Below are 14,693 nucleotides of genomic sequence, written 5' to 3'. Positions count from 1 at the left end.
ATTATGAAATAACACTGCATAATTTAAAATAACGGTTGAGCTTTTTATGACTATAACGTATATTGAAACCCCTTAGAAAGCAAACGAGTGTAAAGCCAACTCGCCGCCATCAGGCGTACTTTATACAAAAAACCATTATCCTGCTCCTTCCTCCCTCGAACCCCTCCCAAGAAAATTGTTTAAACTAGTTTAAGTTTGTTCTTCCCACTTTCCCACTGTGTACTTGTGTCTGGCTTCTTCCCTCCAAAAAAAACCACGTGTTGTCTGTGTTTTATTGCTGTTTAACAACCACCAAACCCACCCACGCCAACCAACCATCAACAAAACTGCACCAAAAACCTCCAAACTCAACCTCCCGAACCTGAAGCGAAAGGCCAGGCATCCCTCTGTAATGACTGTAACTAGTACCTACTGCTAATGTAAATGTAAATGTAGGTGTGATTAGATTATCTTGTACCATCACCAACCACCACCCTCTCCTAGCTAAGCAAAAAAAAAATCAATGTGACCGTGACCGTGAAGAAATCTGTAATTGTACCGCTGTAAATAAACTGTTTGTTGATAACCTTAAGAGATGTATGACCATTGAAATAAACTGAACTAAATTATTTGTGAGTAAAGTTGTTAAATAAAAGAGCCGTTTTATCGCATTTCACACCTCTCTTGCTGTTCTTTCTTCTACTATTTTTGTTTATTACACTTTCCCCAACATCAACACCACAGCATTAGTGATCGCTTAACTGTCTTAAAACACATATTTGCCTAAAAAATTTCCGACAGTTTTGCGATCACTAACGGTGCCTTCTACCTTATTTAATGGAGCTTGTTGTGTATAAATTTTAAGGCGCTCCTCACTCCCCCACTTTCTCTACTCTTCTGCCCTGGCTTTACTATACCTTGTGTACTACAAAGCGTGCTACTCTAGAAATCTTGCAGCGTTTAACCTGTGTTCATCACTACCACCACCACCACTTAATTGCTTCGAGATTGTGGAGTTTTTGTTTGTGCGAAAAACTAGCGAGCGGTAATTAACAGTGTAACGGGGGAGGTTATCTCACTTTTGCAGAGAAGTTTATATGCTGGAAGAGAGATGTAAACAAAAACTTGAAGATCACAAGTTGATGTCGGGAGAGTTTTTATTATTCATCGGTTGGGTGGATTGTAAAAACCGTGTTTATAAAGCGTCAATAAAAAGTACAGTCCAGACTCAATTATCCAATGTTCTCGCTTAAATTACACTTCAGATAATCTTATCAGAAAAAAATACTACTATCGCTTTAAGGTGAAGCCGTTGATCATTTTCGAGGAAATTGATCATCATTATAACATATTCTGTATTAAATTCAATTTAACGAATTTCAGCACCAAAAGGAATCAGCATGTGCCAGTTGTTGCCTTCTTGAAGCCACTGAAGGAATTTTGGATTTAAATCAATTGTACTTCAAAATTTATATAATTTTATGGTACAGTCATTGACGTCCTAGTTGGCAATAATTGATTAATGACGATTTCCATAACTTTACAAGGAATGAGATAATTGTTATCAAAAGGATTCAGCATGTGTAGGGCACTATTCTAAACAACTTGTTGAAGAAATTTTATCAAAATGTTGAAAGCGACGCAAAATTTATATCTTTGAACAAAAATCATGACAATGATGGAAGTCTTCACGTTAAAGTAATATGAGATGTGTAATCCAAGATGGCAGCCAATATGGAGACAATGGCTTCTCAAGTTTTACTTATGTTGAGTCGCTGATCTAGAATTTCATGTTCCCCTTCCATTTTTTGAAAACTTAGTTTGTTTACAGTAATTTTTTTGTAAGCTTTTCATTTTTATTTTTATTTTCAAAAAAGATACAAAACATACTTGAATTTTTATTGATTGGCGAAGGATCCTAAGTAGGCTTAGTGATTTATTACTCTCAAAAATTTTCAATTTCACGGGGACCTCAATTTTAAAACACCGAATTTCACTCAAATTTCGCGGAACGATAAAAATGATAAAAAAAACTTTGAAAATATTATGTTTGAATCACAGAAACTACTTATATGCTTCATTATATATGATTAATAAACTAAACTAAAAAAAAAACCTTAATAAATTTGAACGTGACACAAAAAAAATCTCCTAATTTTCAAAAAAATCCACCTAGTTTATGGATGGGCACTATATATATTTTGAAATAAAATGTAGGGCATGCGTATTCTCATTTATTGAACTGCTTTTTTTTAATATTCAACTCATAAAAATTAAAAGTTTTCGCTGATTTGCTTTATTTTATTGCATTTCATATCAAAACAAGAATTAACAATCTTGTCCAGCAACAAATTAGTGAAATAATTTGAATTTTTGCGACATTTGCAACATTAAATTTTTTCAAAAGTTTTTATCTCTTTAACAAAATTTAAATTTCAAATCAAAAGACAAAATTTAGATAATTTGTAACGAAATCGACATTATAATTTGAAATAAAAAGAAAACAAAAAGTAATATTTAATCTTTCACGGAAATCGTCCACCCAAATAATTATATTTCGTTAAAATTAAACAGGACTCAGAAAAAAATGTGTATTGTTTTTAAAAATTGATTTTAATGCTTTCATTTAATTTTGAATAAAACAAAACATGATTCTTTTGACTTTTTTTGGAACCATACATTTCAAATGAAATAGCATATGTTTTTTTATAACAGCGAATGAAATTATTACTAAACTTAGTTTCTAAAAAAACTAAAAAATCTGAACAATTCTTCAAATGGTTTATATCAAGCTTTTCAATTGAAAACTAATAAAATTCACTTGAATAGTCTGTAGGGATGAAATATTTATTAGATTGTTATTTTGAAATAAAAAAAAAATTTGAGAAAATTGATAAATATCACGAATTTTACGCCGTCCACAAAATCGTCAGAAATCGTCAGAAATCATTAACACTATGTCAGTCATTAATCAACGGTATTCATTCGCTTATTTCTACAGTAGTTCATAAGATTATGTTAATTCCTATTTAAGCTTGATAACTCATTTTGAGAAAAATCGTAACGTAAACATAAAATTTCACGGGATTTCGCGGAAAAAGCCAAATTTCATGAATTTTACGCTGTCCGCAAAATGGTGAAATTTCACTACCACTAATCCTTAGTTATAGACTTATCTAAGTTCATAATTTATTTGCTTCCTAAAATTGAAAATTGGCTAATTTCATTAAAATGAACCATTTTACAAACAAATCTTAACGTTGTATTTTGAAATGTTCAAAATCAATCCTACAAGTTTTTTTTTATTTAAAAAAAAAAATAAACTTTCCGGCAATAAATATGTTTTGACCCAAGATTTTTGGTGGAAAAATATAAGGGAGAGAAAAAAGTTATATAAAAGATTTGCAATTTTTATCATTGATTGCTTTCATATAATATTTAGGGCTAGTTATTTTTAGCGATCTGATCAAGGTGGAGGGGGCAAAAAATAAATAAAGAAGTATAAAAATTTAAATAACGACCCATAATTTCATCATTTGAATGGAAAAAGTGTTAAAATGGATTATATTCCTGCCCAGTTGTTTTGCTACACAGAAAAAAAATGATGGTAATGTTCATCAGAAAATGGTGACAGGTTTAGTGGTTTAAAAAATGATGAATTTTCATCAGTTTTTGATGAATATTCATCAGATTCACATTTTTACACATTTTTTATGTAATATTACTCAACAAAAGAGGTAATATTCAACCTACCAAATTTTCAACATTCCAAAATTCAACTTTTTTTCTGTGTAACAAAAGTTTACCAAATATCAAAGTATTGACGAAAATTTTATTTTTTCGATTTTCTTTTGCCGATGCTCTGTACACCGCAATTTAATAAAAATTCAAAACATTTTTAAACGAGCCCGAACATGTTAAATAGGATTATCAATCCAGAAAAAGAAATTTTAGATTGTTTTCAGTTGATTCGAATTCCATTTTAATCAAATTTATGAAGTTGTTCTGAAAGTTATTAGTGACAAAACCAATGGCCTTAATGGAATATTCACATTTCTAACACAATTTCTTTATTCTACAATGTTTCAATATGATTGTAAAAATACCTTATTCAACAATTCAATAAAAGAAAACGCAAGTTTGCAGTTTTAATTTTAAAAAATATTGTTATATTTCGACTTTAAATTTTGTTATTATTCAATTGGCTCAAAATACAATACATGTATAAAATAAATTTATTATGCATTTAAATGCATTCCTTAAAATTATACTTAAACTTTTTTTTTAATACTGAAATTTCCTTCTTGCTGAACAAACTAACCAAATTTTATAACATTTAACTGATTCTAATTCGTATGATGTGCGTTGTTTTGTAGATATTTAAGCAAATCAAAATTATCATTTTTTAAATAATTTCTGTCAGATGGTTTCATTCTGTATCTTAAAGTTCGCTATTTTTTAAGAGAATATTATGTTCAAAATTATTACTGTGCAAGTTTTAAAGTGCCTTGAAATTGCCGTGAATTTCCAATGTTTTGTAATTGACATGCAGCGATATTTCGATGTTTTGCTGTGAAAAATCACCTTCACATTCCTTTCCATAAGAACTCATTGGACTTGTTGCAATAAATTGAAAATTTATTTGTTTTCCATTCAAATATTTGTCAAACATAACATTATACAAAAACAAATTTAAATTGAAATTAAATTCAACAATTGTTTCAAAAAATGCTGAAGAGCTCAATAAATGTTGATACATTCATAAAAACATTTTTTAGTTAAAAAGGGAAAAAATTGTTATTTCAAAGTCACTCAATTTGCCATCCATTCTAAGGCATGATCCTGGCGGTGTACAGAGCTTGAACTCCAAGTTTAATCCCGATTGATTGTGAACTCGATCAAAACCAAGTCAAATCAATTTGAAATGGGATTTCAATGCATGTCCAAATAACGTCAAAACGTTGCAAATGCACATTCGTGACCTGGACTTTTCTATGAAAAATATGTTTCTGGATAAATTGTAAATAAATTATTACGACGGCGGTTACATAGATTAAAATGAGCAGTTTCAACATTACGAGCAAATAACCAATGTAGTTGAGAACTGGAAGAAAATTGAGTTCGAGAAAGTATAATTTAGGAAAAAAAATCATTTCAAGCTTTCAAATTGAAGAGCAAATTATGAGCAAAATTGCGCGAATTGGACGAACATAAATTCAAATCTAAAATAAAATAAAATAATTGACCTCATGGCCTTTATTAATCCTACTTAAAAAAAATGTCTGAGAAATCAGATAATTTTTTTTGCGTATTTCTGTTACAAATATATTTTACATGCTACATAAATTCTTCATTTGAAAAATGTATCAAAAAGCAATATCAATAATGTTTTGAAATTTTAAATGTTTGAGATATGAGAATTCGAATTGTGTCACAATTAGATGAATATTGAAACCTAATCTTATGGAATAATTGAAATTTATGTCAAGTCATTCAGACTCTTACAAGGTAAGCACAAATTGATTTTATTGTAGTTTGTAGTAAAAAAACACAAAACTTTGATATCACTGGTTGAAAATATAAAAACCAGCATTGCCCCCTCTCTCCATGTTGCTTTGCTAAATGCACTTAATCGTCTCTCTTAACTCTATCCTATGCTTCCCCGTACCTCTAACACTTGTGTGTCCGTGCTGCGTTTCGTTCGATAGCGTCTCTAATATAGTAACTCCTTGTACTCCGTCTTCCCACGTCCAATGGCGTCTTCTGCGCGTCACTAAAAACAAAAATAACCCCCAATGCAAACGCAAACCACAAACATATCGAAACCCGACCATCCTCGCTAATATCAGCCGGTCCGCTTGCAGTTTGTCCGCACCGGTCCGCACGTGCCCGGCGAGGAAAAGGTCTGACTAAAGGAGTACCCCCGGAGCAACTCGGTCGTGCCCCCGCGGCTGTCCCCCTCGGACTCCACCACGCTGAACCACGACCCGGTTCCGCGCAGTTCACCGAAGGTGGTCCAGGTGCTTGACCCGAAGGAGTCGAACGGGTCTTCGGTGGTGGTGGTGACGGCGGCGGCCAAGATCAAGGACCTCGAGGAGGGACTGCAGAGCTGGCGCCGGGGTTCGATCGAGTGTCGACACGTCAAGTTGCCACTGCTGGAATCGGTGGAAAGTAATGGCGTAGACGGTGGAGGGGGGAATGGGCATCATCTGAGGGCCGCGGTGGGACCGGCACCGGCCGATGAAATACTGTAGATAGTGGAGGGGGAGTGACAAATAAAACAAAAACCAGGCAGCAAACTAATCTAGTTCCAAGCGATTAAGTAGAAATAATTTGTTGTATGTTCGTGTATTGTGGTCGATTGAGTCGATGGATAGATAAAAATGTATCGTGTTTTTATACATTGACGGAATAAAAAGAGAAAAAAGATATAGAATAATTGTAGTAAACGTTCAAAACTAATGTTCGCAGTGTTTAAGAATAAAAACGACTAACCGACCTACATCTAGATGAATACAGAGCACTTAATAGAGTTACAAAATGTTGGAAAACGCTTCAATTATTCGTAGGGACGCCTCTGACTCTGATAGCAGAGGGTGGTTCGCAAACCGTGATCATGTTCAATGAGAAAAATATAATAAAACGATTGCATTTCTTGGTGGTGAGTTTTACTGACAGAAAGAATATAAAAGAAATTCAAAATAGACAGCTAAAAGATGGTAAAATTGCATGTCAGAAAACGCACATCAGCTCCATCATCTTCATCATCATAAAATACCGATTTTTTTTTTCGAAAGTGCTCACGTTTTTATAATTTGCAATATGGGTAACAAACGAAGCGAAATTGTGTATGTCTTTCACTTTTTAATTTTTTTTTTTTTTTTTTGAAAGTACCACAAAAATCACATAACACCACATTTTTTCGAAAATACAATTTTTTATATTTTCAATATGGGTTTCAAACGTAGCAAAATTTTGTATGGTTATAACTTCTTTAGAGTTTATTTTTAAACTACAATTTTCACAAAATACCGTATTTTTCGAAAATACTCAAATTTTTTAAATTTGCAGTATGGGTATCAAACGAAGCAAAATTTTGTATGCTTTTTCATCTTTTACAGATTTTTTTGAACATTTTTTATTAAAAAATCAAATTTTCAAAGCGATAATTTCACAAAATTTTGAAATTTTTAGTATTGTTGTAAAAATATGGTATTTTGTGAAAATTTAAATATTTTTTTTATTGAAAATGCTTTAAAAAAAACATTATACTTAGTGAAAATTTAAGTTTTCATAAAAAAATCTAATAAAGTGAAAACACATACAAACTTTCGCTTAGTTTGATACACGTATTGTAAATTATGAAAATTTGAGTATTTTTGAAAAATACGGTATTTTGTGAAAATTTAGGTATTTACAAAAAACTATAAAAAGAAAATAAGCAAAAACAGTTTCGCTTCGTTTGATACCCATATTGAAAATTATGAAAATTTGAATATACTTTCGAAAAAAAAACCTCGACGATAACGAAAGAACTATAGTTGAGCAAATCTCTACCAAAACCGGAAATGGATTTTATTTGTATTTTTTGATTTGGCTATAACTTTGTGGAAGCCTTCCCTATGACCAAATAAGTTATTTTGTGTCATTGGTTCACCCATACAAGTCTCCATACAATTTTGGCTGCTGTCCATACACAAATGGTACGTAAATATTCAAACAGCTGTAACTTTTGAGTGAATTTTCTGATCAATTTGGTGTCTCCGGCAAAGTTGTAGGTATTGTTGAGGACTATTGAAAAAAATAGGTACACGGAAAAAAAATTGCAGATTTTTTAATCAACTTTTTTTTTACTGAAACTCAATTTCTCAAAATACGTATTTTTTTATTTTCGAGATCTTTTGATATGTTTTAGAGGACAAAAATCCGCAACTTTTGAGCCATAGAGAAACATGGGCAAAATATCTGCCGCCTAGCTACAATTTTTTGAAAAAATAGTGATTTTTAGAAAAAAAAATCAAAGTTTCATGCAAAAGCAAGTTTTAAATTTTCCGATCCTTTCGAAAAAATATTTTGAAAATTTTTAAATCAAGACAAGCATTATTGTTCAATGTTTGGCCCTTTTAAAATGTTAGTCTTGATTTAAAAAAAAAATCAAAATATTTTTTTCGAAAAGACCGGAAAATTAAACGAATGTTTCATGTTTTAACATTGAAAATCGGACCATTGGTTGCTGTGATATCGTCATTACAAAATGGTGGGTTGTTTTGGTGAGATTTAGAAAACATCAATTTTCGTGTTTATTTTTCTTAAAGCGGCTCTATCTCAGCAACCTGAGGTTCTTCAATGTTTCTTAGACAATTTTATAACAAACTTTCTGAACTTTTCAAAAAAAAATATTTTTAGAAATTATCACATACGTTAACTATTTTTAAAAATTGAAAAACTGCAAATATTTTGCTTTATCAAACAATTTGTAAAGTACTTTTCGATTGCAAATTCAATTTTGCATTAAAAAATATTGTCAAACTTGGTTTTGCATGAAACTTCGGTTTTTCCAAAAATCACTATTTTTTCAAAAAATCATAACTCGGCGGCAGATTTTTTGATTATGTCTCTCCATGGCACAAATGTTGCGGATTTTTGTCCTCTAAAACATATCAAAAAATCTCGAAAATCAAAAAATACGTATTTTGGGAAATTGAGTTTTAGGGAAAAAAAAGTTGATTAAAAAATCTGCATTTTTTTCCGTGTACCTATTTTTTTCTCAATAGTCCTCAACAATACCTACAACTTTGCCCAAGACACCAAATTTATCAGAAAATTCAGTCAAAAGTTACAGCTGTTTGAATATTTACATACCATTTTTGTATGGATAGCAGCCAAAATTGTATGGAAACTTGTATGGGTGAACCAATGAAGCAAAATAGCTTATTTGGTCATAGGGAAGGCCTCCACAAAGTTTGAGTCAAATGAAAAAATATAAAAATTAAAAATGGTCGAAATCGGCCGATTTCGTAGAGAGTTGCTCAGTTATCATAATCGAGCCCCGGCAAATTTATCTTTAACAACCTTGGTAACTTTGCATTGTGCAAGATCGATGTTTTGTAAGCAGAACAGAGGCAGAGAATTTTTTAAATTGATCGTGACGTTTTAGTGAGCAGCATAGTTTATTTAGCTTACCAGAGAATCAAATTCTCGCCTGAAAAAAAAATTGTGATACTTAATCATTGTATTGTTTTGAAAGAATTTAACATTATTGAACTGAACTTTGATTTCAAGTTTTTTATCAAAATTTTTGTCTACTTCTGTTTGAAGAATGGAAAAATAGAAAAAAATAATGTGGTTTGAATAATGATAATACTTACCAAATATTATATATTTTTTTAAAGAATGGAATAAAACAACAAATATAACACTTTTTAAAACATGATTTCTTTAAATGTGAGTTTTGCACTGAATTTGTTTTAAAACAAGACAAATTTATAAGAATATAAAATTTCCGAACAAAATATCAATATCAGTTTTTTTTCATAAATTTTTTTGGAAGACTGTTAAAAGTACCTAGAAAAAAAAATTATGAATGAATTGAAGCCATTCGACCTTTTGTACATTCGACTTCTGTCACTGGTATTTTCAAGATGTCCCAATTTGTATGAAACTTTCATGGTTTATTTGTATTAACATGAGATGAGATGAGTTACTTTTTGCGTTTCTCTTTGTTTCTAATTTTACAAAAAAGTATCTTCGCCACCAAATTTCTATCTCATCACCGTTTCAGGCTTCAAATTATTGAAAAACACCTCTTTTTTCGCATGTTAAAAAATGAAAGGGGCTGCTGTACCGCCCCTCCGTCACGAGATATCAAAAAAAACGGACCTCGGATTCGTGATCAGGGACAATAGTTACCCTTAAGAACAAAGTTTCACGCAAATCGAAGAGGGGTCGGGACAACTTTTCCCGATTTCGTGTGAGTTGGTAGAGAATTACCCATTTTGAATCTATTAAAATATTTTCGGACAATTTGTCGAATAAGAAGTGAAGCGGTGCATGATGCAATTTTTAACATATTGACAATTAAAATTTACAACAAAAGGTAACGGTTATTGATTTTGTAACAGAATAATCGTTGAGAAGTTTTTTTATAATACTTTGTGAAAAACTTTATAATTATAAATAATTCCCTAGAAGGTGTGAATAAGTAACAGCTTTTTGTGCCATGCACATCACGCCCGTGCATCGCTTAATGCTGTCATTTTACACCCCGTGAACACTTGGAATAATGAAGCAGATGATTGGATTGTTATTGGTGTGTGAGGAACATAATTACTATCGGCTTTTACTGTTTACGAATTTTCAATTTTCCTACCAGCGGGAAACTTTTTTTTGGAGAGTGGTCCTTTTTGTTTTAAGTGGAAAAAAATGATATATTAAAAAATATATGATTACATCTGCATTTTGCGTCATCAATCTATAAGGCACAACAATATTGACTTTCATTCACACGTGAAGGCGTGGATGAATTCGAATTTTGTTTTTCTTCCATTTTGATTGATCGCCGATCGAGTTTACTTTCTAGTAATGGAAATCCACTGGCCAGCAGATTATGTCTTTTTTTGCCTTCTCCATTGCATTTCACCGATGTGAAAATAAAGCCAAATGCTTCCTTGTTTATTTCCCCTGCCTCGGCTTCACCCACGACCACCCTCGTACAAGTCCATTTGTATTTATTTTACGGATCATCACGAGCACCCCCCAGCCTCCTCCCCCATCACATCCAGATGAAAATGAACGAGAATGTAATCGAATAAGCACAGCATCATCATTCAGCGTGCAGAGTGCATCCATCAGATAAACCACCTCCCCCACCACCCACCTCCACTGCTGTTGTTGTCATCGTTAAGGTCCGCCACACTGACTGCTTTCGGGAAAAAAGTGTTTACAGTTCCAGTGATTGGCTTGGTTTGTTTTGGTAGCGGGAAACGTTTTCTTTCCACCCCCTGGAGTGGGAAGGTGGAAGGGGGAGGGAAGGCTGGCGGAAAAGTTTTGATGGAGTAAGTATAATTGGATCTTGATAAGTTTTGCGTTTTCGGGAGAACAACATGTTTGCACTAAATTGGTTTGTTCAAACTTTTTGTTGGTAGCATTTTAAGTGGTAAGAAAAACAGTAAGAATTTGAGTGTTTATTGTGCAAAAACAATAATTGGACTGATATGAAACAGAGTAATTTTCAAAAACTTTCAATACTTTTGTAATAAACGATGCTAAATTATTTTTTTTAAAAAATTAAAAAAAAATAAAACAGAAAAAAGTAAGAAAAATATGATATTTCAAACCTGAAAGAAGGTATTGTGCAGTTCTTCAAATGAGTAATTTATCAGCCATTCCTCGCCAAACAGGAAAAAAAACAAATCAGCGCCCTCTGATTCGAAACAAAATTGGCATGGGAGTTCCTTCCGATTTTTTTTTGTAAGGTGATTAGGCTGTTATTAACCAAAATAGAGTGGTCCAAAAAATAATGGTTTCCGTCAATTTTCGCAAAAACTTTTTTTTTAAATCATGTCTCTGAGCGATAAGTTTGAAAAGAAATGTTGTTTGTTGTACTTAAAAAAAAACTTATCCAAAACTTATCCGGGTCCGAAAAAAGCTTAATATTTGAAAAAAAAAACCACCAAAGTTTCATTAGCTGATTTGATGGTCTTGGGATTGAAGAGAATTCTGATTGTTTCTGATGTAATATTACACATTTTTTGACGCTTAATCTGTCAGCATTTTCTGATGAATATTACCATCATTTGTTTTCTGCGTAAATGAATAATATAATTCTGAATCCTTTTTGGAACTCCTTCCATTTTTGATAATGTTACTCAAAATTCAACGAGGAATCCATTACAAATATTTTCAGACATTGGCTTTTTGGTCAAGACCAAAATTCGTTTTTCAAGAATAAAATTGTTCATTTTGGCAAGCTCTAAACTATCTAGAATTGCCCAAAAATGTACAAAATGCTCTAGTGGTTGTAAAAGCCGAAACAAATTTTAACTGAAATTTTTCAAGAATCAGCAACATTAATACAATTTATTCCTGAAATATTTCAACTAAAACTTGTTTTTAACAACCACTTTATCATTTTGTACATTTTTGGGCCTTTCAAATAGATGTAGAGCTTGTCAAAATTTATTCTAGAAAAACGAATTTTGGTAAATTCTATCTAAATTTATGGAAGAAAACGATATTAAAATGATTATTTTTAAACTGAAATGAAATGAGTTAAACAAAAAAGGACCTCCAAGATATTTTAAGCAATTGTTCTCTAGAATGTTTTCTTTCAGATGCCTCCAAGAGCAAGGTCAAACTTCAGCACCTTTACAATTTATTCAAATTTCAAAATTGCGTTTATTCCACCGTATTTGGCTATAACTTTCGTCCAAAAGGTCCGATTTCACTCTCTTGGAAGATAAATGTGTGTTTGATGAGTTCTTTAAATATCTAGAAGCCACTTACTCGCTACGGTATGAGCCTGAGTTGATAAATTCAAAAATTAATTTTTCATAAACACCTTAACCTAAATCACAAAAATGGCTCATTAAACTTCCCTTTTGAATTAGAGCTTTAAACTCTTCAGCGAAATTGCTTAAAATTGTGTTCCCTACAATTTTTCTCAAGGCACCAAATCGTTATCTCGTCATCCCGCCAGCATACAATTTCTGAACCACCCTAAAATTTGGACCACCCTAGTGTCCACTATACGAAAAGATGTCTCTATTGACCCTGATCATTTGTCCCGAAGACACCAAAGCTCTTAATCTTAACGTGTGGCCGCTATCAATTTTGTCACGCTGGATTTTGGGTTCGGACCACTGTACAATGAAACGGCATTTTTTGAGTTTCATACGACTTTTTCAAATGCTGGGCTGGATTTTTCGATTCTCAAGCAATTATTGGCCAAGGACCTCCCACTCCAAATTTGGGATCGATCCGAGCACTTTTGTATTTTTCCATTCTATAAAACAACTACAATAAACAATTCTGGGACATGGCATCCTGGCGAGTGAAATTCTAATTAAAAAAAATCAATTCCAACTGTAAATTCATCCCATCAAGGGAATGTTATGTAGAGGGTTAAAAACAAATTTTGTTGTAAAGTTTGTTACTGCCTGCATAGCTTCATAATTTCTAAAATTAAATATAACCAAAAATTGATCCATCTAAAGTTTACCAAATTAGCCAATTTCATTAACATTTAAAAGATTCACAGAGTTTAATGATAGAAACTGAAATCAGTCACCTTGAAAGACAAGACAGAAAATAATCATGTTGTGCTTTAACCAATAATGAAAAAATCCAACTGCGTTCACATTGAAACAGGTCAATTAAAATTTATTACTTCTCGAGCAATCGATATGCATCCGATTTCAGTTTTTTCCCCCTCAAACTGTAATTAATTTAATTTCCTTCACCAACCAACATTCAAGTGCGTGCGCCATCATCACGAGCTGCCGCGGAAATTCACGCCCCTACAATTTAAAACTGAAAGCTTTCACCTTTTGGCTGGAAATACGTAAACTTCAATTTCCCACTGCCACAATTCAGCCAACCATCATCATCGGAAACGTACTCACCACACGACCCCTTCCTGTGGTGGGTTGAAAGGGGGGTGTTGCATATCGTTGCATTGTTGCAGACATTCAGGCGTATCAACCGATTGATACTTCCTGTTGTTGTGGTGGGGCTCCATCTATTGTCGGACGGAAACTTTCTGCAGATCTAATCTGATTGCGCTCAGTGGCAGTTGTGAGTAGTGGGAATGTGAAATCGATACGTAATTGTAAGGGATAGCCGTCGATTGATGGTTTGTTCTAGGATAGAAGTGCCTATTTTTGATCTTTTACTAGGATTTTCGTTATTGACCTATGAAAAAATAAATTATTTTGAGCTAAAATTATTATTATTAATATTTATTTTGCAAAAAAAAAATTGCATTCTGACTCGACTTCTTTTCAAGATCAGGTTACAATTCACGGATGGACAGTAGTGAAATCAACAAGCGGATTATCCACTGTCTTCGTGACCCAAATGGAAAGACCGGTGCAGGGAGTAGCTTTGGTTGTTAATACTTGATGCTTCTTTATGATTTTTCAACTTGTAATTTATTCGAAAAGTTAAAAAAAATCAAGACAAACAAAAAAGTACAAACTAACGTATTTTTTCAGTAAAAGTATCCGTCGAAGGATGTATCCGATGTAACTGAGAATCTACTTGACCTTTGGAATGTTTTAGAGTTGTTCTCAAAGAATTCGAAAATTATTCTGTCAATTCATATATGTTTTGACTGATTGTTTTTGAAATATTTTTGTTTCAAAATTATCGTTTTTGGTCGACCGAAAATATATAAACAATGAAAAATAGTAATAGCTAAAATCAGACCAAATCTAGAGTTGTTGATTTTCTGGAGGATGATTTCCTCACAGAACATGCAAGTCTAGCATGGTCAAGTGCAACTGAAATTACATTCGAAATGTGCAACCGTTTGGCTTGTTGACCAGCATGGAATACTTCAGAAGAAGCTCAACTGAATGGGATTTCAATTTTGACCAAAATGGTGAAATTGCACTCGTCTAGGTTGCAACCTGGAAACAATTTCAGCAAACAGTGTTTCTTGGAAAATCCTTGAAAAACGATTCCCATGTTGTTCCTGGTACCACTTCATTCCA

The 14,693-nt window shown here is 32.5% G+C and overlaps 1 protein-coding gene across 8 annotated transcripts in view; it reads left to right on the top strand.

The window, feature by feature from the left end:
- LOC6047907 (calcitonin gene-related peptide type 1 receptor) overlaps positions 1-5,983 on the top strand; it is a 175,612-nt gene extending 169,629 nt beyond the window's left edge. For 6 of the 8 annotated variants that reach the window (XM_038252077.1, XM_038252076.1, XM_038252075.1 and 3 more), the window contains one exon: positions 5,829-5,968. In XM_038252077.1, the coding sequence (XP_038108005.1) occupies positions 5,829-5,888 (60 nt within the window). In that variant the 3' untranslated portion in view covers positions 5,889-5,968. Of the gene's footprint in view, positions 1-367; positions 658-5,828 lie in introns of those variants that run through there. The other 2 variants (XM_038252080.1, XM_038252079.1) reach the window with 2 other exon arrangements.
- Positions 5,984-14,693: the final 8,710 nt, after the last annotated feature.

The sequence above is a fragment of the Culex quinquefasciatus genome, chromosome 2 (genome assembly GCF_015732765.1).
Source record: "Culex quinquefasciatus strain JHB chromosome 2, VPISU_Cqui_1.0_pri_paternal, whole genome shotgun sequence".
In the NCBI taxonomy this organism is placed as follows: domain Eukaryota; kingdom Metazoa; phylum Arthropoda; class Insecta; order Diptera; family Culicidae; genus Culex; species Culex quinquefasciatus.
This window is presented reverse-complemented; position numbering and strand designations above follow the sequence as displayed.